At 37.9% G+C, this 24,287-nt stretch overlaps 1 protein-coding gene and 1 long non-coding RNA gene across 2 annotated transcripts; both read left to right on the top strand.

Annotated features, from left to right (window-relative positions):
* Positions 1 to 3,208: 3,208 nt before the first annotated feature.
* ARF4 (ARF GTPase 4) lies at positions 3,209 to 22,957 on the top strand. The gene is made up of 6 exons (XM_027121153.1): positions 3,209 to 3,602; positions 11,394 to 11,474; positions 11,926 to 12,035; positions 18,181 to 18,252; positions 19,776 to 19,901; positions 21,727 to 22,957. The coding sequence occupies exons 1-6, from the start codon at positions 3,536 to 3,538 to the stop codon at positions 21,811 to 21,813; spliced, it is 543 nt and encodes a 180-aa protein (XP_026976954.1). The 5' UTR covers positions 3,209 to 3,535; the 3' UTR covers positions 21,814 to 22,957.
* Positions 3,609 to 5,320, top strand: LOC113628030 (uncharacterized). The gene is made up of 2 exons (XR_003435853.1): positions 3,609 to 3,952; positions 5,195 to 5,320. It is a non-coding gene; the product is annotated as an uncharacterized LOC113628030 (long non-coding RNA).
* Positions 22,958 to 24,287: the final 1,330 nt, after the last annotated feature.

Raw genomic sequence — 24,287 nt, 5'->3', positions numbered from 1 at the left:
AGACTTTGTTTTGTTGCACACCAGAAATTAATAAACATGTCTATTAAGTTGCTTTTAAAAATCTGAGTGCAAAAATCAGTTGCTTACCCTTTGCATTTCCCTGTTCTTCAAATGTTGTATATTTAATTGAAATTTAATTTCACTTTGCTTAAGAATATTATTGGAACATTTGGAAATTTTAAAAAAGGGGGGCAGGGCAGAATAAACCGACTGGAATCTGTGAGTGGCTTTACCTTATCCACCTGAGTAAAGAAGGTTTTGGTTTTGATTGCTCAGGGTCACTCCTGAGAAATGACAGTTTCTGAAGGGTAGTTCTACGAAACGTAGTTTTACTCAGTAGGACTTCAACAATATAAAGCTTACTCTTTTTGAAACTTCGCAGGTTTTTCTTATCTTATTCAACCCCATCCTGCAGAATGCACCAGCTGGAATAAGCAACTACAGAATCGCCTAGGATAGCACTATTAGGAAAAGATATTAAATCTTTATCCTGGCAATGGGTCTAATAACTGTCTTCGTTTATTACTGGCGTAAACTCATAAAATTGCAGCAAAGCAAAAGCAAAATTGGAATGTCTGGACTAGTGACCAGTGAGGAAAAGAAACAAAGGAGTATTTAAATATTTGTTTTGGGAATTCCCTGGCCATCCAGTGGTTAGGACTCCACACTTTCACTGCTGAGGGCATGGATTCAATCCCTGGTCGGGGAGCTAAGATCACACAAGCTGCACGGCCAAAAAAATATATTTATTTATTTTAAATAATGTTTCCAGTTTTCTCCATTACAGTGCTTTAATGAACATTGAACATCTTAAAAGTATTACGTAGGAAACTTGAGGGAAATTTTGGTACCATAGATTATTGAAAGTGGAATTTTGATCAAAGAAATTCATGTTTTACAATTTGATAGATCAGTTAAATAAGTTATCTTACATGTATACAATGAAATGCAACCCTTAAAAAGAATGAGTTAAATCTGTAAGTACTTATATTTTAAAATGGCCACAGTATATTTGTAAATTGAAAAAGGAGTTGCTTAGCAGTATAAAATCCCATTAATATTTATAAAGGGATGTTAATATTTCAGAGAGTAAAATCTGGAAGAATAAACGTCAAACAGTGGTGAACTTATTCGTTGAATTAAAAGATTATTTTTTAAATTACATATGTGCATGAATAAATTCATCTTGTAAAAATAAGTTAATACAGATTCACAGACACTTGTACTCAAATGTTCAGTTTTATTCATAAAAGTCCAAAACTTCAAACAACCCAAATGGGCCATCAATTGATGAATGGATAAAGAAATTGTAGTATATCCATACAATGGAATACTACTCAGCAATAAAAAAGAACAAAGTATTGGTACATGCTATAACATGGATGAATCTCAAAATCATTTGGCTAGGAGAAAGAGGCCACCCACAGAAGACTGACTACATACTGCAGTATTCCATTTACATGAAATTTGGAAAGGGCAAGTCTATAGTGACAGCACATCAGTGGTTGGCCAGCGGCTTGAAGTGAGGGAAGAGAACGACTACAAAGGAGTATGAGAGAACTTTTGGGGGTAATATAAATGATTAATATCATGATTATGGTGTTGGCTACACTACTGTATACATTTGTTAAAATTCATAGAATTGTACACTTAGAATTGGTGAATTTTGTTGCATGTAAATTATATCTCAATAAAGCGGATTTTTAAAAGTATAGATAAAGCTCTTTTGACTACCACCCCCAAACTAGGTTCCCTCACTCTGGGGAAGGTGCCCTCCTCGCTCCACACAGGTTAGACAGGTAACCAGTAACTATCATTACTGCAGATTCTACTTGAAAGTTATTGTTCTGCATTCACACACACACACACACACACACACACACACACACACACCCCACACACCCCACCCCGGGTGAAATCTACATTTTTATATTCCTTCACGGTACTTAGTCATTATTTGGTGTTTTTTCAGTAACTGTATCTCGGAGAGCTTTTCATTAGAATTTATAGTTCTACATTCCTTTAACTCCTGAGAGTATTCTCAGGAGCAGTAATGGATACACCATAGTTTATTCAGCTATCTCTCTATCATTCAACCATATGTGAGTTTCGCGGTGTGCCAAGCCCAGCGAAAACAACGTAATATAAAAACGGGCTAGAGGCCGGCCTTACAGAGTTTTCAGACAAGTGGGAGAGGGGAAGAGGGTTGTCAATAGTAATATTAAATGTGAAATCATAACTGTGAAGAGCAGTTATGATTTTTTTGAGCCTGAGTAATTTAGGAGGTGAAGAATGTATTTTCCCAGGGAGTTAAACTCTAAAGAGATCTGAAAGGTGGGTGAGCATGACTTAACCAGCATAAGGGTGCTGGTCGGGGGTGCTACTAATCCTAAACTGCACCAACAGTATGGAGGAAGTATGTAGGAGGCGAAGACTGTGGGGAACTTACGGATATATGTGTAAACATGTATTTTAAACAAGATGTATACTTTATTTTGTAGTCAGGAAAACACTAAGATCGTAAATATTTTTTAAGTGAGGAGGCTTTCCACTTTCTTAACATCGGGAATAAATCTTCCATGCTTCTTCTGGGAGAGAAGAGATACAAGAAAAGCCTTCCCCGTTGGCTTCTCTTAAAAAGCTTCAATAGTCGACGAAAATGTCTCGGAGTTCTCTTGTTCTGACAAAGGATTAGGGATCTTCAGTATAACCTGGCGTGGGGACCGAGGTGTTTAGGCCTAGCTTCATATGGGGTTGCTACAGCCTCTGCCCCTGCACGTCAGCTTTTAACAAGTTATCTCTTGGGAAAGCAGGGCCCGTTTTCACCCCTCCATTAGGGCAAGTGTGTGGTCCCGTGCGTGAACCGCGTACCTTCGTAGAGCAGGAAATCCCCTACGCGCGTTCCCTTGAAGAGGCGGAAAGAACGGAGGTTCACTACCGAACCCAAAATGCACAGCCCGCCTTTCCGGAAGCAAGGAATACAACCGCCAGGATGCATTTCTCTGCGCAGAAACGTCCCTCCTTGAGTCTGATTGGACGTGATGAAGCGAGGCAGTGTGGGACCGTGTCCGTCGCCCTTTACACAGGGGCTGACTGGCCTCGCCCAACTCCAGGAGCCACGTCCGGGGGGGTGACGCCGGCCAGCGGCGCAAGTCAGCGAAGATGGCCAATTCCCCTGGTGCGCAGGCGCACTGGTTCGGGCAGCGCCGGAAGCGCAGGGGGATGGGGCGACGGTGACGCGATTCTGTCCGCGTTGGAGGGGCCGGGCCGCTGCCGGAGTCGCCGCGGCTGCCGCGTGACGTGGCATAGCCGAAGATTTAACGCCAGAGCCGGAGCAGCCCCGCCAGTCGTCAAGCAGGTCATCACCCCGCTAATTCCTTCCCGGAGGGGAGCTCCGTCCTACACATCGGCTGGCGAGCCGTCCCTGCGGCCCTCAGCTCCTCTTTCCTCCCTGAGTTTGCCGGGAGCGTGAAAGAAGGCTCGGGGTCGCGCCAAACCCCTTCTGCTTCTGCCCATCGCAAGTGCCACTACCGCCATGGGCCTCACCATCTCCTCTCTCTTCTCCCGTCTCTTCGGCAAGAAGCAGATGCGCATTTTGATGGGTGAGTCAGGGCCCGAGGGAAGAGGCCAGGCCCTGGTGGGGCGGCCGAGTCTCTACGCTTGGGGCGGCCTCGGGGCCTGTTTTTTTACCCCCCGTCAGCTGTTGTTTGGGGAGGGGCGGCGGGCTGGGGGTCGGGAGGAATTCTTAAGGGGGAACAATGGGGCGAAGGGTGGGCGGTCGCCCGAGATCTCTCGAAGAGGCTGGAACGGGGCCGCGGGCAAGGTTTCCTCCTTCTGGGTTTGGCTTTCTCTTCGTGGTCTTATTAAAAGCCCGACACAGTTTGGCGGAGATGTGAGAGTATCGAACTGTCGGATCTTGCCGAACCCGAAAGACGCTGGCGAGGCCCATTCTGTGAGTGCGATCTGGCTCCCTTCTTCCCCGGGTGTGGGCAACGGTCGGGAGGGAGGCCGAGCGATTCCAGCCTTCCTCCTCCCCTTTTCTGCCCCGTGTACACACTCTGCACACTCCAATGGTGTGTGAGCGAGCGGTCGCCGAGAGCCCGGAGCCGGCCGGGGCAGGAAGTGACCGGGCCCAGTGCGGTGGCAGGGGAGCACCCACGGTTTCAGTAGAGTCCGGAGTCCTCAGCGCTCACTTCGCTAAACTTTGCTTCGCTCAGGATTCCGCCTCATATTTTTTTTCTTTTCCTTATTAATGTTCCTGAAAACTGAGTTTATCATGAATGTTTCGTTTGGCCACTCTCAAGGGCTAAATATATTTGGTTTACTCCCTTTGGTTTTAAAACTATGCAGTTTTTATACAGCTGGCTAAAGTTTAATGAAAAAAAAAAAGGCTTAGAAACTAATTCTTTTAAGCCGGTGACAGATTTTCAGTAAGTGAACATCTTGACGCATAACTTTAGGGAGGCCTTGTTAAGCAGTAATTACAAGGGTGTTTTTTAAAAATTCTTATGGAAAATGGGCTTTTTAAAAATTGCTTTTTAGGGTCGGTTTTTCGCTCTGCTGAGGGAGAAGGGGCTTGTCACTTGAGTGATGTAAGCAATGCCTCCCTCAAAGTACTGTGAGTAGTCTTTACATCACAGCTAAGCTCCATGGACCTAAATAATGCTATAATTAGCCTCGGTAACTTTAAACATTGAATTTTGTTGGTTCATTAGCTTGTTTTCTAGAGAAGTGCAGTGGGGGAGGTTTTATTTGAAAGTTTCCCAAAGCAAGCTTCAGTAGTATTTCAAGGTATGTGAAGATAAAGGGTGTGCACATTTGGTTCTTTTTTCACTTTCCTCTTATTGCAGCTTATTCACAATCCATGAAACAATTGTTGATAATTCATTCACAAAGATAAATGAAAATGTTTTCTCTTTCAAAGTTTGTCAGGTTTCAATTATGAAAAAGAATTATTTTAGCAGGGTAAACATATTATTTACTCTTTAAAAGTGCCTGAAAATCGACCGTCTAAAAAAGGATCTGAAGTCACTGGGAGAACTTTGGACTGTGCTAAATGATTTCCAGCCTGTTCCTTAAAGAGATTAGCTAGTACGTGGTTCTGTTCCTGGAAGTGTAGTGTGTTATATTTGAAATGTAATGTGTAGTATTTTACTTAAGATTTTTTGTAAATTGTTGTTTCTCATTTCACTAGTTTTTTGTGACGGCTGACAGTTTCAGAGGGAGAAGAAAGGTAGAATTATATACGCTATAAGCACTTTCATATATTTACTATATTAGGGAAGCATTTCTCTCCTTTACTCCCCAGAAATGATTGATAGAAAATGGAAGAAGAAAAGTAACTTTGTGCATTTGTGCAGGGAATAGAAGTCATGATTTGAAATTATTCATTCATGTTAAATGTTTTATTACTCAGGTTTGCTGTTCTTGTTTTGCACTTTAACTTAGGATAATTAGGTTTCCTTGATTAAAAACAGGTTAGTCACAAGGTCACCTTTTATGGTAGCTCATCAAAGGAAGTATAACCTTATGGAGAATATGTGTATGGATAGTGAAATAGGTGATTTGGGGGTTTGATCATTCTTAGATTTTTATATCTAGCTTTATGAGTGATAGCATATATAATAGATCACTCTTAATGTGTCTGCCCCTATCCTAGTTTAGAATTACCAATTAATGATTGTTTTTTCCATATTAATTTTCTTTGACAGGCATGTGTTCTTCCTTTTCCTTTATATGGCTTAGTAAAATTCATGCTTTCTTGAGTCAGTGACCATTTTAAAATGTTGTTGAAAGATAGCAGTTAGCTATTGAATCTGGTTTGCCAAATTACTGTTGGAGAAGTTTTAAATTTTATTTGTACACACTTTCCTAAAAGTTAAAGTAATTTTAAAAGGTGTTTGAAGTTGCAGCTTATGTTAACTAATTAAAATTTTTTTTTCTTTTTGACCGTGCTGTGAGGCATGCGGGATCTTAGTTCCCCGACCAGGGGTGGAACCCACGTCCCTTGTGTTGGAAGCATGGAGTCTTAACCACTGGACCGCCAGGGAATTCCCTAATTAAAAAATTTAAAATCGGGCTTCCCTGGTGGTGCAGTGGTTGAGAGTCCGCCTGCCGATGCAGGGGACACGGGTTCGTGACCCGGTCCTGGAAGATCCCACATGCCGCGGAGCGGCTAGGCCCCTGAGCCATGGCCGCTGAGCCTGCGCGTCCGGAGCCTGTGCTCCTTAACCGGAGAGGACACAACAGTGAGAGGCCCGCGTACCGCAAAAAAAAAAAAAAAATTTAAAATCAACACAATGTATCAAATGTAACATCACTTAAACTATAGATTGACAGAAATTTTGTAGTTTTACAGAAAAAAATCTTGTAAATGATATTATTGAGCTTAAATTCAAAGATGACCAGTTTTCACCTTAGATTTCTCCTGTAGTCCGTCATTATCCTGTTTTAAGTCTGATCTCCATATCTGTGGTGAGATGTAATTTTGGTAAATGACTGCCCAAATTTTGTTTATATTTGAAACAATATGTTCTGTAGAGGAAATACTAATTCTCCTCTCTTTGAACTTGTAAGTTCTTGCCCGTTGAAAAGCTGAGAAAGTATTGCTTTCGAAAAGATTGCTAATACATACCAATGTAGTTTTGTGTTGTCTTTCATGTGACAGTGGCTTTTTGGGACCAGAGAGGTTTTGGAGGAAAGGATCTTTTCCCAATTTGAAAAATATTAACAATATTTTAAAGTGAGTGGTGTCTCATACTTTTTTCCTAGCATATTTTATAAATACATTTACTATTTAATTTTAAATTTTTGGTCCTGATTCTAAAAATAATGTCCTTATTGTTAAATTTAGAAAACATGAAAAACAATAAAGTGATAATTTCTTATCATTCCACCATTCCACTTTTAATATTTGTTATATTTACTCTCAGCCTTTAAGAGGAGGTTTTTGTTTCTCCAAAATTGTAGTCCTTTTGACTTAGTTTATTATGACCATCTTCTTAGGTCATTAGTTGAAAACATAATTGCCAGCCTTTAAAAAAGGGGGTGTGTGTCTTCTGATTAGTTATGTGATATAGGTAAACAGAAAAGGCAAAAATCCTTAGCTTCATGCCATTAGAAGTTGATACAACCACCCTTAGGTGTACCCTCCTGCATTATTATAAAGTATGACTATCAGAGGCTGATAATTTGCTGTTAATTAACACATTGATGGAAGTGCTGATACTCCTGACCTGTTAGGTAGAAGCAAAACTCAAGGTCATTATAGTTTTTCTGTACATCTGGTAGCCTCAATTTCAGTTTTGATGGTCAAACCTCTGAGGAATTAGATAAAATATTAAGATAGTGTGTGTCCACCAAAAAACCCTAAGGGCAGGATGGCAATATATGAATACTATTTGAGAGCTCTGGCATCAGACTTAGGATTGTTTCTTTTTTTTTTTTTTTTTTTTTTTTTGGTAATACGTGGGCCTCTCACTGTTGTGGCCTCTCCCGTTGCGGAGCACAGGCTCCGGACGCGCAGGCTCAGCGGCCATGGCTCACGGGCCCAGCCGCTCCGCGGCATGCGGGATCCTCCCGGACCGGGGCACGAACCCGTGTCCCCTGCATCGGCAGGCGGACTCTCCACCACTGCGCCACCAGGGAAGCCCTGGATTGTTTCTTTTTAATTAAAAAAAAATTGAGATGTAATTCACATACTATTCCTTAAAAGTGTACAGTTCAGTGGTTTTTAGTATATTCATAAAGTTGTGTAACCATTACCACTGTCCCCCTCCCCGGTACCGCACAGCTTGCGGGACTGGGGATCTACCTGGACCACGGGGCAGTGAAAGCCCGTAATCCTAACCACTAGGCTACCAGGGAACTCCCACCACTGTCTTAATTCTAGAACGTTTTCATCAGCCCAGAAAGAAACCCCACACAAGATAGCAGTCACTCCCCTCCTCACCCCTCCCTCTTGCAACCACTCTTCTGCTTTCTGTTTCTATGGGCTTGTTTATTCAGGATATTTCATATAACAGAATCATACAATATGTGGCCTTTAGTGTCTGGCTTCTTTCACTTAGCGTGTTTTCACGATTCATCCATATTATAACATGTATCAGTACTTCATTCCTTTTTATGGCTGAATAGTAATTCTGTTGTATGGATATATTCCACATTTTGTTTATCATTCATCAGTTGATGAACTGTAGTTGTTTCCACTTTTTGGTTCTTATGAATTATGCTGCTGTGAACATTCATGAAAAGTTTTTGTGTGGGCATATGTTTTTAATTTTTTTGGGTAGATAAGCTAGGAATAGGGTTGTTGGGTCGTTGTTAACTATGTTTAACATATTGAGGAACTGACAAACTTTTTCAAAGCAGCTACACCATTTTCCATTCCCACAGCTATATATGTATCTAATTTCTCCAAAAGACCTAGGGTTTTAAAATCTGTTTTACTACTCCTGTGATTCTGGGGATGTTTCTGAATCTCAGATTTTGCATCTGAAAAATGGAGAGTTATTGTGAGAATTAAATTACAAAATGTATGGAATCACCTAGTATTGTGTTTGGAACACAATAAGCACTCAATTTTTAATTATTGAAAAATTATGAAGTTTTTTTCAAGCTTCCTTGTAGAAAATTTGAGAGATAAAACATGAAGAAAAATATCCTAACTGAAACTTAACTGAAAATATACTTTTTTATTCTCAGTCGTTTTCTTTTCTGCGTTTGGTTGTTTCTCCAAGTTGAGATAATTGGAATCTAATTTTAAAACTTAAAATATAAGTATTTCTTGCTGCCTTAATTTGGTAGACATACTTTTTAATGATTGGTAAAGATTTTGGGGAAAGTTTTGCTGCTTTTAACACTCTGGTTAAAGTGCAGGTCCAGTCAAGGAGAACAAGTAATTCCAGTATATCTTTCAAAACAGTGACTTGTTTATGAGGGTGAGAGGGAGGGGAGGACGTTACTGGACTGTACAGATTAGAGTCTTATCTTGGCTAGTTGGGAATTGGTTATAGTTTCATTTTGTGGAGAAATTTCATTGCCAAATATTGCAACAGTAAGGAAATACATACTTAAGAAATCACTAAATGGGCACAGAATTGTTAGACCAACATATTTTTGAGTGAGGAACTATATAATGAGTGATGATATACATTAATTTGTGCATCTTAAATCTCACAATAGAAATACCTTTAAAAAAACCTTCTGGTTTGCATTTATACAACGCTATTTAATTTATTTATTTATATATTTATGGCTACGTTGGGTCTTCGTTGCTGCTCACGGGCTTTCTCTAGTTGCGGCGAGCGGGGGCTGCTCTTTGTTGCGGTGCGCTGGCTTCTCATGGTGGTGGCTTCTCTTGTGGAGTGCGGGCTTCAGTGGTTGTGACTCGCAGGCTAAGTAGTTGTGGCGCAGGGGCTCAGTTGCTCCGCGGCATGTGGGCTCTTCCTAGACCAGGGCTCGAACCTCTGTCCCTTGCATTGGCAGGCGGATTCTTAACCACTGCGCCACCAGGGAAGCCCTACGTTTTTTTTAAACTAAGGTCTGAGGTCAAGTTGGACCACCAGTGAGGACTGGTGTGTACCTTAGTTCTCAAAACTTAACACAAGTGTTTTTTGTAATCATTATTTCAGTTTCAGTTCTTCCTACCTGGGCTAATGGCATTTGGACTTAGCTAAAGGTGAATTTTGCTTTATTTTAAAATTTGATCAAAATCTCCTGAGGAGGACTTAGGCTCTAAGGGACTTAGCTTTTTCTAACAATGAAAATATCCTGTTGTTCACCTCCTCATTTTCTATATTTTTATTAAAGATGCCAAACTCTCAGGTAGCTGCTTTTGTTTCTTTGTATATTTTTAGAATTATGTTTTCTGATATGTTTGCTCTTCTGTTCTGTAGTTAAAACATAAAACAGTTCCTGTTAACAGTTGGTTTTTCTTATGCCCGTGAGTGAGGGGGCTACTCGTTCTGACTAGGAAGTGTCATAGTATTTTGGACAGAATAAACAATCTCAGTATGAAGAAGTGGGGAACAGAGTTTGATCAGAGGATAGAGGAGTAAGAAAGCATAAAATGCCTGAGTCTCCAGGGAGATCTTTTTTTTTTTTAAGCAAGGGTTTCCTGTGCTAAGTCATGCTCTGATGTAAATACTAAACAACAACAACAAAACTATCCTTAAAAAACAAACAAAGAAACACGAAAAACTATCCTTGCTTAAATCAATACTCGGTTGAATTGATTTCAAAATCTGTGATAGTGTTAATCTAGGTGGCCAAATGTGATATCCTTAGACCAATAATATTCAGTGAGGTTTTTAGATATTGACCTTCCATTTATGAAGGCTTTAACAAACAATGTAGAATATGCAGCTTTTCAGAGATTCATACTTAAACATTTAATTTGCTTTTCACCCTCTTCTATACCTTCTTGTTGTAGTATGGATTTTTTTTGTTTTGGAAACAAGTACATTCCTCCCTACTTATATCTGCCTGCCTCAAAGGAATTATTTTAAGAATTTAGACATTATATTGGAGATGAATATGACAAGGCCTTCTTTACAACCCAAATTAACCAGTCTTTTGTTATCATTTCTGCACATGTGATGTTGAAATGCATTTAGGTAGGGGTAAAATTGGCCTCATCTTCCTTTCTTACATATATATTTTTTCCCCTAGCATCAAGACCTTTTACCTAAAATTTGCTTGTTATATTAAAGGAAATTGAGTTTTTGAATCTTAAAGATAGTTCTTAATTTGTTTTTATGTGTTCTCTGATTCAACTTATAATTTGTGTTTTTTTTTTGTTTTTTTTGCGGTACGTGGGCCTCTCACTGTTGTGGCCTCTCCCGTTGCGGAGCACAGGCTCCGGACACGCAGGCTCAGCGGCCATGGCTCACAGGCCCAGCCGCTCCGCAGCATGTGGGATCTTCCCGGACCAGGGCACGAACCCGTGTCCCCTGCATCGGCAGGCGGACTCTCAACCACTGCGCCACCAGGGAAGCCCTATAATTTGTGTTATTAAAAATGGTAGTAGTTCATAGAATTAATGAGGACTTGAATTGGAAGAGATCTTAGATTACTTGATCTAGTCCCCTTATTTTATAGCTGATTTCTCTGGCCTCTTTCCCAAAGTGATTTGTTTAAAGCCATTCAACTATTGTGTGGCAAAGCAGATCTTGAGATTAGACCTTGTGCTGTCTCTCTAGGTCTAGAAAGAAAAATGGAAAGGCTTTTGTAGGAGGTGTTGCCTTTGGGAATCAGAAATGAGGCGATTTCATTTCTAACTCATTTGTGCCTTGACCAGTCAGCTTTTGCTTTCAAAATAAAAATTTGTTGTAAAATTGTTTCTTAATGTGTGCTTTTGGTCTAGATTTAAAATCTGAAATGTCTTTTTCTAGTTGGGTTGGATGCTGCTGGCAAGACCACCATTCTGTATAAACTGAAGTTAGGAGAGATAGTCACCACCATTCCTACCATTGGTAAGAAAGTTTACAGTGATTTTAATTTATATCATAATAATGTATTATAAAGTAAAATAGAATATAGTTTAATTCTGACTATTTTTTTTTTTCAGAGTAGTTTTTGGTTCACAGAAAAATTGAAAGGAAACTGCAGAGATTTCCCATATATCCACTCCCCCAACACGTGCATAGCCTCCTCCATTGTCAGCATCACTCAGTAGATGAACCTACATTGACACATCGTAATCACCCCAAGTCCATATACCTTAGGGTTGTCCTACATTCTTTGGGTTTGGACAAATATACAATGACATATAGCCATCATTGTAACTGTCTTGGGCTTTTATGTTTGTTGATTATCTATTAGGACTTTAAAAAAAAGCAATTCTGGGAGAATTCCACAATAAAGGGATTTATTTTCTGAATGACATTGTGCGCAGCAAACTTTTTTTTTCTTTTTTCTCTATAGGTTTTAATGTGGAAACAGTAGAATATAAGAACATTTGTTTCACAGTATGGGATGTTGGTGGTCAAGATAAAATTAGGCCTCTCTGGAGGCATTACTTCCAAAATACCCAGGTAAGTTAGGAATGCTATACATTTTTATAACTTTTATTTATATGTTTCATGTTCCAAAGTTTATGTTAATATATACTGTTTACTTGGATATTGGTGTTTACTCCATGAGTTGGCATTCTTCTTATCACTACTTCCATGTTCTTCAGTGGACTCTCTCATTCATGCCTTTGTAGGCTAAATAACTTAGGGTGGAAGAGTTACATAATTATCGTAGTAATATTTTGGAAGATGAGGTGGGGTGGTTCTCAGGGTTGAATTAGATGTTTCTTCAGTAGTTCTATTGGTTTCATTCTTAGTTTAGGAAGTAAGATCTGTATAACTTTCTGTCATTGTAGTTTTAAATGAATGTAATACAATTAATAGCCCTTCATTTAACCCAGTTAAGTGTTTACTTTATTAAAATACATTAAGAAAAAATATATTAAGGTAAATCTGCTCTGTTGATTTGTACATGATTTTTATATTATCATGTAGTATGTATAATGCTGGCATGGTAGAGACCTTAGTGATTCTGTAGAGCAGGAATTCTCAAATTTGACTGCACATTAAAATTACCTGGGGAGTTTTAAAAATCCCAAAGCCCTGATCATAACACCTGACCACTTGAATCAGAATCTCTGGGGAAACACAAAAGACCCCGAATAGCCAAAGCAATCTTGAGAACGAAAATCGGAGCTGGAGGAATCAGGCTCCCTGACTTCAGACTATACTACAAGGCTACAGTAATCAAGACAGTATGGTACTGGCACAAAAACAGAAAGATAGATCAATGGAACAGGATAGAAAGCCCAGAGATAAACCCACGCACATATGGTCACCTTATCTTTGATAAAGGAGGCAGGAATGTACAGTGGAGAAAGGACAGCCTCTTCAATAAGTGGTGCTGGGAAAACTGGACAGGTACATGTAAAAGTATGAGATTAGATCACTCCCTAACACCATACACAAAAATAAGTTCAAAATGGATTAAAGACCTAAATGTAAGGCCAGACACTATCAAACTCTTAGAGGAAAACATAGGCAGAACACTCTATGACATAAATCACAGCAAGATCCTTTTTGACCCACCTCCTAGAGAAATGGAAATAAAAACAAAAATAAACAAATGGGACCTAATGAAACTTCAAAGCTTTTGCACAGCAAAGGAAGCCATAAACAAGACCAAAAGACAACCCTCAGAATGGGAGAAAATATTTGCAAATGAAGCAACTTACAAAGGATTAATTTCCAAAATTTACAAGCAGCTCATGCAGCTCAATAACAAAGAAACAAACAACCCAATCCAAAAATGGGCAGAAGACCTAAACAGACATTTCTCCAAAGAAGATATACAGACTGCCAACAAACACATGAAAGAATGCTCAACATCATTAATCATTAGGGAAATGCAAATCAAAACTACAATGAGATATCATCTCACACCAGTCAGAATGGCCATCATCAAAAATTCGACAAACAATAAATGCTGGAGAGGGTGTGGAGAAAAGGGAACACTCCTGAACTCCTGGTGGGAATGTGAATTGGTACAGCCACTATGGAGAACAGTATGGAGGTTCCTTAAAAAACTACAAATAGAACTACCATATGACCCAGCAATCCCACTACTGGGCATACACCCTGAGAAAACGATAATTCAAAAAGAGTCATGTACCAAAATGTTCATTGCAGCTCTATTTACAATAGCCCTGAGATGGAAACAACCTAAGTGCCCATCATCGGATGAATGGATAAAGATGTGGCATATATATACAATGGAATATTACTCAGCCATAAAAAGAAATGAAATTGAGCTATTTGTAATGAGGTGGATAGACCTAGAGTCTGTCATACAGAGTGAAGTAAGTCAGAAAGAGAAAGACAAATACCATATGCTAACACATATTTATGGAATTTAAGAAAAAAAAATGTCATGAAGAACCTAGGGGTAAGACAGGAATAAAGACACAGACCTACTGGAGAACGGACTTGAGGATATGCGAGGGGGAAGAGTGAGCTGTGACAAAGCGAGAGAGAGGCATGGACATATATACACATGGACATATATACATAAGGTAGATAGCTAGTGGGAAGCAGCTGCATAGCACAGGGATATCAGCTAGGTGCTTTGTGACTGCCTGGAGGGGTGGGATAGGGAGGGTGGGAGGGAGGGAGAGGCAAGAGGGAAGAGATATGGGAACATATGTATAACATTCACTTTGTTATAAAGCAGAAACTAACACACCATTGTAAAGCAATTATACTCCAATAAAGATGTTAAAAAAAAAAGAATCTCTGGGGATATAAACTAGACATCAGTAGTGTTTCTCAGATGTTAATCTGCATATGAATCACCTGGGTATTTGTTAAAATACAGATCAATTCAGTGGGACCTGGCTGAGTAAGGCCTGTGATTCTTCATGTCTAGCAAGTTCTCAGGTGGTGGTGCTGATGTTGCTGGTTTGGAACCTTACTTTGAATAGCAAGGCTCTATCTAGTACAGGGTTTTTCAACAGCAGCAGTGTTGACATTTCAGACATTAATTCTTTGTCATTGAGTGAGGGGAGGGCTCTCCTTTGCATTGTAGGATGCTTAGCAGCATTCTTGGCCTTTACACACTAGTTGCCAGCAGTAGTTTCCCCCACCCAATCCAGTTGCAACAACCAAAAATATCTCCACATATTGCAAAATATTTCCTGGGGACAAAATTGCTCCCTCTTGAGAACTACTGTGGTTGTCTAACTCTTATATAAGAGGAAACTGAAGCTTGGAATGACTTAATTAAGAGTGGAGAGCTGGTTCTTGTTTTACATTTTTTATTCAAGTAGTTCCCAACTCTGGTGTTTTCTACCACGAGAGGTTTCTTATCATTTTTTGTTTACTACTGGAATTGATAAAATTTTTTTAAAATAATGTATGAGGTTAGAAGCACTTCATATGTTTAAGATATACAGATGTCTTTTTTGATCTCCAGCTCTTATAACATTGTAGACAAGTGACGTTTATTGCCACCGGGTGGCAGTGAATACCCTAGGTGAGTGGCGGGAACAACCAGGTTTAAGTAGCATGTCATGTTAAGTAAGAGGCATACTTTTTTATTTAAAAATTAAAATGTTTCTGTTCATTAACAAAGCTGTGGTTAGGAAAGATGTTTTGATATGAGTTACATGCTTTTAAAAACTTTACTATGGAAATATTTGAATGTATACAAATGTAGAGAATAGCATAATAAGCGCCCACGTATCTATGATATTACCCAACTTCAATTATTAGGATATGGCCAGTATTCTTTAATCAGTACTCCTTTATAATGTATTTCACCATTTGGATTATTTTAAAGTAAATCATAGGCATTTCACTTAGGGAACACGCTTTTTAAATACATTTAGGTATGAAGTAAAACTGCTAATCCTAAGCCTGTAATTCTTTTTATTTTATTTTTAAAAATTTTATTGAAGTATAGTTGATTTACAGTGTGTTAATTTCTGCTGTACAGCACAGTGACTCAGTTATACATATATGTATTGTTTTTCATATTCTTTTCCATTATGGTTTATCACAGGACATTGAGTATAGTTCCCTGTGCTATACAGTAGGACCTTGTTGTTTATCCATCCTATATATACTAGTTTGCATCTGCTAATCCCAACTCCCAATCCTTCCCTCCCCCATTCCTCCTCCCTCTTGGCAACCACAAGTCTGTTCTCTATGTCTGTGAGCCTGTTTCTGTTTTGTAGATATGTTCATTTGTGTTGTATTTTAGATTCCACATATAAGTGATATCATATGGTATTTGTTTTAGTCTTTCTGACTTCGCTTAGTATGATAATCTCTAGGTCTGTCCATGTTGCTGCAGATGGCATTATTTCATTCTTTTTTATGGCTGAGTAATATTCCATCGTATATATGCACTGCATCTTTATCCATTCATCTGTCGATGGGCATATAGGTTGTTTCCATGTTTTTATTTTTAAGCCTTTAATTCTTGACCAAGGGTAACACTGCTCTTATCCCTAGACTTGTTTAGAATGCTTTTTAATTTACTTTAACTTGCAATTAGACCCATTCCTGGCCTCTGTGGACCACCTTAGAATCAAAAGTCCAAGTACTTCTGGGACTTCCCTGGCGGTCCAGTGGTTAAGACTTTGCCTTCCAGTACAGGGGGTGTGGGTTCATTCCCTGGTCAGGGAGCTAAGATCCCATATGCCTCATGGCCAAAGAACCAAAACGTAAAACAGAAGCAATATTGTAACAAATTCAATAAAGGCTTTAAAAATGGTCCAAATCAAAAAAAATCTTAAAACCCCACAGAAATCCAAGTACTTCCTAGGGACTTCAAGGCTGCCGGAGAAAGCTTTACATCAAGGTTGCCGGATGTAATCACAGCTAAGCTATTAAAGCTGTCTTTTGCAGCACTCATGATCAGTTCTTTTAGCTGTAAAATTTAAAAGAAACTAATTATTCCATTTAACCATGCTTCTAACTTTTATTAGCAATTCAGGACACAGTGTTTATTGTAGTAAATTCCTCTTACCTCATTATATAATTCAAATTATTTTCCTGTTCTAAATATTTGGCCTTTTAAGTAATCTTTTCTTAGAGTAGCTATCTTTAGAATCCTAGCTTTTCTACACTCTTGATCGTGCTGTCCCAGGAAGTGAATAACTTAGAATTTCTCAAATAATCCTCCCTCTCAGTAATGTTACTTTGGGACTGACAGTGTTATTTGCATCTTAAAACGATAAAAACGGATTGTTAGTAGTCTAGATAAAATTAGATCCCTTTTAGAGGCATTACCTCTTCTAGAGAAGTAGGTTCTAAATAAGAGTGGTTTTGGGGATGGGAGGAAAAGGAGGAGACATTTACTAAATGCCCGTGATATGCCAAGGACAATGCTTCATTCTTTTATACCTCTATGATTATGTTTAAAAATAGGCTTAAAAAATTGGTGGTATTTTATTTTATAGAAGAGGAGGCATGTTCAAGGATTAGGTAATTTATATAACTAATAAGCATTGAATTTGGTATCTTCCCACTATGCCATACTAGCTCTGAGAGCACCAAAATTTTTTTCAAAGGGTAGAATGTTTAAAAATTAAGATTTCCTGCAGAGATAAAGGAAATGGGTTTCAAGTTTTTTAGACCAAAAAAAATTATGTCATTTAATGACCGTAGCCTAAAATAATTATTAAGTACCCTGGCAAGCTCAGTACTATGGTAATACTGAGGGGATTTAATCCCTCAGTGGATTTAATCTGGTGACTTATACAAATCAGTAGTGGTACAACACAGTTTATGATAAAGTGACAAATGATTAAAAATACTTTAGGGGTCAGGGTTGTGGGGAAAATAATACTTTAGTGTGTATACTAAAGAATATACTTTAGTGTAATAGGAATAGATTTTAACAAAGCTATAAAATTCATCTGCCCTGTCTCTCTAACTGAAAATTTTATACTTTCCCATTTGAAAGTTTTTGGAAGAGTCTTAATTCAATTAATTCCTTCCCAATTCCACTTCTTTTGTAGTATAAAATTCTAATATTTGAATATCTTTAAGAATGGTTACTACCTTCCTTTTTGTTAAGAATTTCTTATTCGATCAAGTCAGCCTTGAATTTTTCTTGATATATTTTGCTGAAGACTTTCTTCTCCTGATTCTAGAGCTGGCAGGCAGCATTCTAGAGCAAGACTCTCTTTTCCTGATGAACTATATAAAAGCTACTGTAGTGCACTCCTTCCGCTTCTTTTTTTAGTTTCATTTTGTGCATGCTTTTGAATAAGGTAATTCAATTAGTAAATTCATGAATCCTTAGGATCTGTGGATTGTTGTTTTTCCTTTTGTGCCCACTTTGTGGCCATTTTGTTACTTCTACTTACCTGCATTTAAATGTGCAAAGGTAGGGGAAAGGTATAGAATTTATTCTGCTTAGCATAGTTGAAAAAAGTGATCAGTTGTTAAGAGGTAGATTTTCTTTTGGAAATAACATTGATAAGTTAAAATAACAAATAGTGCTCAAATCTGTAATGCCCTGTCTTTTCCTTTTTTTTTTTTTTGTAAGGAGACTTTCTTCCTAACATGTTATTAACTCTTGATGTGGTTTTGCTGCCTGTGTACTTAGGTTTCATATTTAGTGTGTGCTTTAAATTTAACTTTTAATTTATTTCAGGGTCTTATTTTTGTGGTAGATAGCAATGATCGTGAAAGAATTCAGGAAGGAGCAGAAGAGCTGCAGAAAATGGTGAGAATAGTTTTTAAATTTATCATTTCCAAGATATGTTTTTCTGGGTGATAGTGGTGGTGTTAGTGGTCGGTACATTTTAACTGTAATTTGATTACATAAATCAACTTTTTAGAGCTAGAAAGAACCTTGAAAAACTATATATTATCACAAGTTCTTAAGACTGCAAATAAAAATCTCCTGTAGAGCTTTTAAAACAACTCATGGATGAGCAGTTACTTCAGTAAGTTGGGAGGAAGGCCCAGTTTGTTTGTAGAATGCTCCATGGGTGATTTTGATGCATATCTCTGGTTGAGGATTTTTACTTTAGTCCGGTCTTTTATTTTCTAGTTATAAAATCTCCAGTTTTGAAGCTTTTGTGACCTAGGAATCCTGGTTCAAATCCCTTGTTCCCAAGGTCATTGGGTTCAGTTTTCTCTATACTATACCTATAAAATATACTTCAAAATGTTACATAATAGCAACCATGGTAAAAGAATTCCACCTAAGGCATGTGGCATTTTGGTTGATGGTGGCATTTTGGCCTTGCCAAATATTGGATAAATGTTTTCATATGTTCAAACTGTTAAAAATCCTGAGGGGGAAAATTGTTGAGGAACTTTGCTAGAGGAGCGTTGTCATGGTTTCAGACTTGTAGGTGTAAAATATTTACTGAAATATTCTCATTCAGTGCTCCTAAGACTGGAGTGCAGTTTGTAAAACCATTGTGCCAGTATATGTGTAACTGGTGCTTTTTTTGTCTCAGTTAACTATTACCCCTTCTACTCTTTTTTTTATTTTGTAAACCGCTTTATTGAGATATAGTTCACATACCATAACTTCACTCATTTGAAATGTACAAGTCAGTGGTTTCTGGTATACAAAATTGTACAGTCATTACCACAATTGAATTTTAGAACATTTTCATCACCTCCAAAAAGAAATCCTATAACTATTAGCATTTGTTCCCCATTCCTTCCCCCATTCTACCCTACCTGCATAAAATATGTGGTCTTTTGTTACCTTTTTAAACTTTTTGTTTCTTTTCACTTAGCATAAGTTTCCAAGTGTTGTGTCATATATCAGTATTTCATTCCCACCGGCTTCTGCTCTTGGTATAATTCTTGTATTTTACATGATACTACTAATGCCCTAATCACTGTATTGTTTTCCCACTGTCGTTTGATCCAACTGGCTGGAAAGGATAAAAGTCCAAAAAGAATCATCGTCTAAGTATGTTTACTACTGAGTACCATAAGATCCTGCCATAAATGTTTATTCCCATGTGTGTTTCTGGTCCTTGCCAATCCTGACCCTCCATGGATTATCATCAAGACTGAATGAATGATTTACCTTAATGGAGTATAGGATGATTGACTTGGAAAATAGTTTTGCTTTACTTGAAGGTGTATGATTACTGATTTGATGTTTGATAATGTATTTAATGTTGAATAAATGATGTACATACGTAGGAAGCCTGTTTTACTTAGTTTGTTACAATAATTGGATTCCAGTTTGGTAGTTGTTAATGTCTTTATTTTCAGCTTCAGGAAGATGAGCTGCGAGATGCTGTGTTGCTGCTTTTTGCAAACAAACAGGATTTGCCGAATGCTATGGCCATTAGTGAAATGACAGATAAATTAGGTCTTCAATCTCTTCGTAACAGAACAGTAAGTTTTTGGAGTTTCATATTAATCTCCTGAGTATTAGATTATTAGCATAATTGTTTAAGCTGATATTTAGTTTAAACATTTATTAGTTAATTGTCCCCTTTGAAATAGATGATGAGCACATCATTTAAAAAACTACAGGAGGGCTTCCCTGGTGGCGTAGTGGTTTAGAGTCCGCCTGCCGATGCAGGGGACACGGGTTCGATCCCTGGTTGGGGAACTAAGATCCCGCATGCCTGGCAGCACAGCCAAAAGCAAAAAACAGAAAACACTACAGTAAGAGACTCTTGCTTATATAAAAATGAGCCCTTTCAGGCTTTATTTCAAACCTTTGTAAATGTTGTATTCAACTTTAAAGTACGTTGATATCTTCTCCATTCTTAAACTTTTTAATATATATCCTTTAAGGATCCAAAGGTTTTAAATATCTTTATTTCGTTTGACTTTTGTTAACATTTTTTATTTTTTATTTTTTTGTGGTACGCGGGCCCCTCACTGTTGTGGCCTCTCCCGTTGCGGAGCACAGGCTCCGGACGCGCAGGCTCAGTGGCCATGGCTCACGGTCCCAGCCACTCCGTGGCACGTGGGATCTTCCTGGACCGGGGCACGAACCCATGTCCCCTGCATCGGCGGGTGGACTCTCAACCACTGCACCACCAGGGAAGCCATAGCAGCCATATTTTAGATAATATTTTGTACTGTGTGTGTGGTAGCACTAAGAGCTTGTGGGGGGACCTGTAATTATGATGTTAAACAAGTTTTGAGTTTAAAATTATAAAAAATATCTACTTGCTCTCCAATAGCTTTACCATTTGAGATCAGTGGTTTAAATATTGGCGAAATACAATATATTGTTTTATTTATAAAGATGATATCACAAACTATTATTACGGTTTGTGCCTTACAGTAGTTTTTCATTAACTTGTCAACAAGGTGAAACTGTGGTGTGGCAATAACTGTATACACTGTTTAAGATGTCCCAGCCCAATTTAAATAAGACAGACTGTAAATGATGCAGTTTTCCATGCTGTGAGGATATGAATTCATGCCTTTTTCCCAGCCTTCTAGGTTATTGGGGTCCTTGGTATTAAAGTAATAATTGGCAGCATATGGTAGACTTGAAGTGACTTTGCAACATTAAAGCAAGGTCTTTATTTTAAGGCAAAATAAAACTGGTCAGTAAAGAAAATTAATAAACCATCCCTAAAAGGTAATTAAATTGCTTTCTAGGTCTTTTTCTTGGTATTTGAAACTTTTCATGGCATTTTATACAGTTACTGAAGATAATATTCATAAACATTTTAAAGATTGGAACTTGTGGGGGTACATGAGACTAAAGATAGTGAAACTCCCGAAAAAGCTTGCCTCTAAAATATCAATAATCCCTACTCTTTCAAAATTTTGCCTCTTCTACTCTGAACTTAGTTTTGTGGGAAACAAGAGCATCATAAGGACCAGGTGGGTAGTTTATTAGTTACTAATCTTCCCATGAATTTTCTTTTCAGATTAAGTAGTAGTTGGTTAAATGTAATGAATGGGTAGTAGTAGCTTTAGATATGAGAGGAGTTTTGTGAGAAGCAAGAGGTGGGAGAACAGTTCTAATCTATACAGTTACTGAGATCATTAAATACAAAATTAATCATTTGTGAAATATACTTTTAACACATTTACAACTTTAGTTCCTATGGCTTTATGTATTTTTCCTTTTTCTCTATACATTTATGGCACCTGCTCACTAATACCCCTGGAAAATAATTTTCTGAGTAAGGAATTTTAAACACTGGTTATATTAATTAAGTGTTTTCTCATTGTCCTTTCTTTACAGTGGTATGTTCAAGCCACTTGTGCTACACAAGGAACCGGTCTGTATGAGGGACTTGACTGGCTGTCAAATGAGCTTTCAAAACGTTAAATGAAACTGGATATCTAACCAAGGACATGTTTGATAGAATTGGTCTAGGCTTGTTACAACAAAATTAGTTTGCATCTTGGTTTTTAAACAATATGTGGGACTGGTTTGGGCAGAATATTACAGCGTTTAAACTTATTTTGTTGCCAATTATTGTTTACCAAGTATAATGTTGCCATTTAGCAATATGCTTGGTTTTAAAGAGATTCTCTTAACTTGGGGAAAAAAACTGTCCTCTTTTAATTTTACTTCCCTTAAGCCTAAATGCCTGGACATAGCTAATGTGACACCTTTAAATAAATCCATTTTGAATGTTTTTTTGAGCCCACAACAAATAATGTTTTAAAGTTATCCCCTTGCTACTTTACTGATACGTTTATCATTCCTGGGACAGTCTGCTGATTTAAAAAATGTAGCATTCCATTTGTATTTATTTTTCTCCCTTGCCAAAAAAGATTTTTTAATACTGCTTGTACCAGCCAGGGAAATGCTCCAAAACACTATTCAGATCTTTTGCACTGAGGAACTTATATTTCCCTCCCATTATTAACTCCTGGCTTCCATCAGCCAAGCTTACCTTGGTGTGGTTTGGATTTGATAGCTAATTAGTTCTGTGCTAGTTGCAAAGAGTTCATATTGAGATGATTTTTAATACTCAGCAGATTGTCTTCCTTTATATTGTATCTTTTTTATGTTGCATGTTGCTTTTGGTATCAGCCTGACTCTTGGCCCAGTATATGATAGTTCTGCTGATGTTTTATTGTTTGTTGGTGAACATGTCTTCATTAAGAGTTTTGGAAAACTCATCAGACTCAATAAGTTTTCTTCATAACCCATTTGGAATTATTCCTAATAAAATGATAAAACATGTAATGGTGTTTGTTTTTCTTGAGTCTTGAAGATGTTTGAAATAGATTTTTCTTAGTTGATTTGCATATATTACATACTGTGAACAATAATAAAGATCCCAGTGAGTTTATTTATTGTTTGAATTGGAAATAAAATGTGGGTTGCTATTGTGTGTAACAGAGTGAGGAGCAATTTCAAGAATTTAGTCTTCTTTGATAAAATACCATTTTGATGCTGTACATTTCTAAAGTCAGATCAAGAGTAAAAAGCTGTAATAAAATGAACTGCTCCCAAAGTATGTATGCATGTGTTTGTTTCACAGCTAACATTCGTTTAAAAAAAAATTCAAGTGTTTTTTGTATCTCGTAATACATAGACGGTTAGTGATGCTGCTCTCCTGTGTAGGAGAACAAAGTTCACAAACACTTCTCTTTTTTAGCTTCACAAATTTCAGAACTTCTGCAGAAAGTGACTAAATCTTTGTCATAGGGTAGTACCTCATGAATTACGTCTGTTAATTTCTTAAGAACTCAACTTGGTAACCTTATGAGTAACTTAGTTTTTGTCTGTAATCTAACGTTTTATGTATTTCATAAACCTTGCACTTTTATGATTATTAATGGCTTAGATTTAGATAAATTTATGGATTGGAATCTTGGTTTCAAAGCCAATACATGCTTGTAAAATAATGTGTATATTTGAATTGTAAAAAAAACAAAACAAAAAAACTACTGGACAAAGCAAAAGGAATTTAGAATTAAGTAGTTGGTGATTGTGAAACAGGTTACTGGGAGAAAGTGTATGCTAAACTTGTGTTATTTCATGTAAGTGCATCTTCTCTAGCCCACTGGATGAATTCTTCCTTCTTCCCTCCAAATAAGAAAGGTCTCATTTCTTGGATAAAACTAAGATAAGGGTATATAGTATGTGTGGTTTTTATGGGGTTCAACTAGGGGATACAAAACTTCAGAGGTTCAATGATAGGATCATAGTTAAATTACCATTGTTGTATTAATTTTTAAAAGACTAAACCAAGTAAGTCAAAGATGCTTTCATGAACTCTGAAGATAGAATAAAGAGAATCCATATAATCTTACTTTCAAGATATGGCAGCTCTTACTACCATTGTTGGAAATGACTGCATTAGGAATCTAAAATTGCCTAATTTTTGCTAAATGGGTTAAATAAAGATTTGCAAGATTGCTTGTTCTTTTTTATGTTTTAAAGAAAACATTAACTTGGTGATTTGGCATGTTTTTTGTTTGTTTGTTTTTTGTGGTACGCGGGCCTCTCACTGTTGTGGCCTCTCCTGTTGCGGAGCACAGGCTCCGGGTGTGCAGGCTCAGCGGCCATGGCTCACGGGCCCAGCCGCTCCACGGCATGTGGGATCTTCCCGGACCGGGGCACGAACCCGTGTCCCCTGCATCGGCAGGCGGACTCTCAACCACTGCGCCACCAGGGAAGCCCGATTTGGCATGTTTTTACCCCAAGGAGTTATTCTTTTTCTTCAGTCCTGGTGGTAGTTCTTTGTTTTTGTTTTTAAATTAAATTGAGAAGTTCCATTTTTTTCCAAGTAGAAGTGAGTAAATGCTTTGGGGAAAAGTGTAAATTGAGAGATAATCCCTAGA

Source organism: Aethalodelphis obliquidens, unplaced genomic scaffold, assembly GCF_003676395.1.
Source record: "Aethalodelphis obliquidens isolate GAN/ISIS:26980383/991018 unplaced genomic scaffold, ASM367639v1 scaffold22, whole genome shotgun sequence".
Taxonomy (NCBI): Eukaryota; Metazoa; Chordata; class Mammalia; order Artiodactyla; family Delphinidae; genus Aethalodelphis; species Aethalodelphis obliquidens.
Note: the sequence above shows the minus strand (reverse complement) of the source record. Positions and strands in the feature narration are given on the sequence as shown.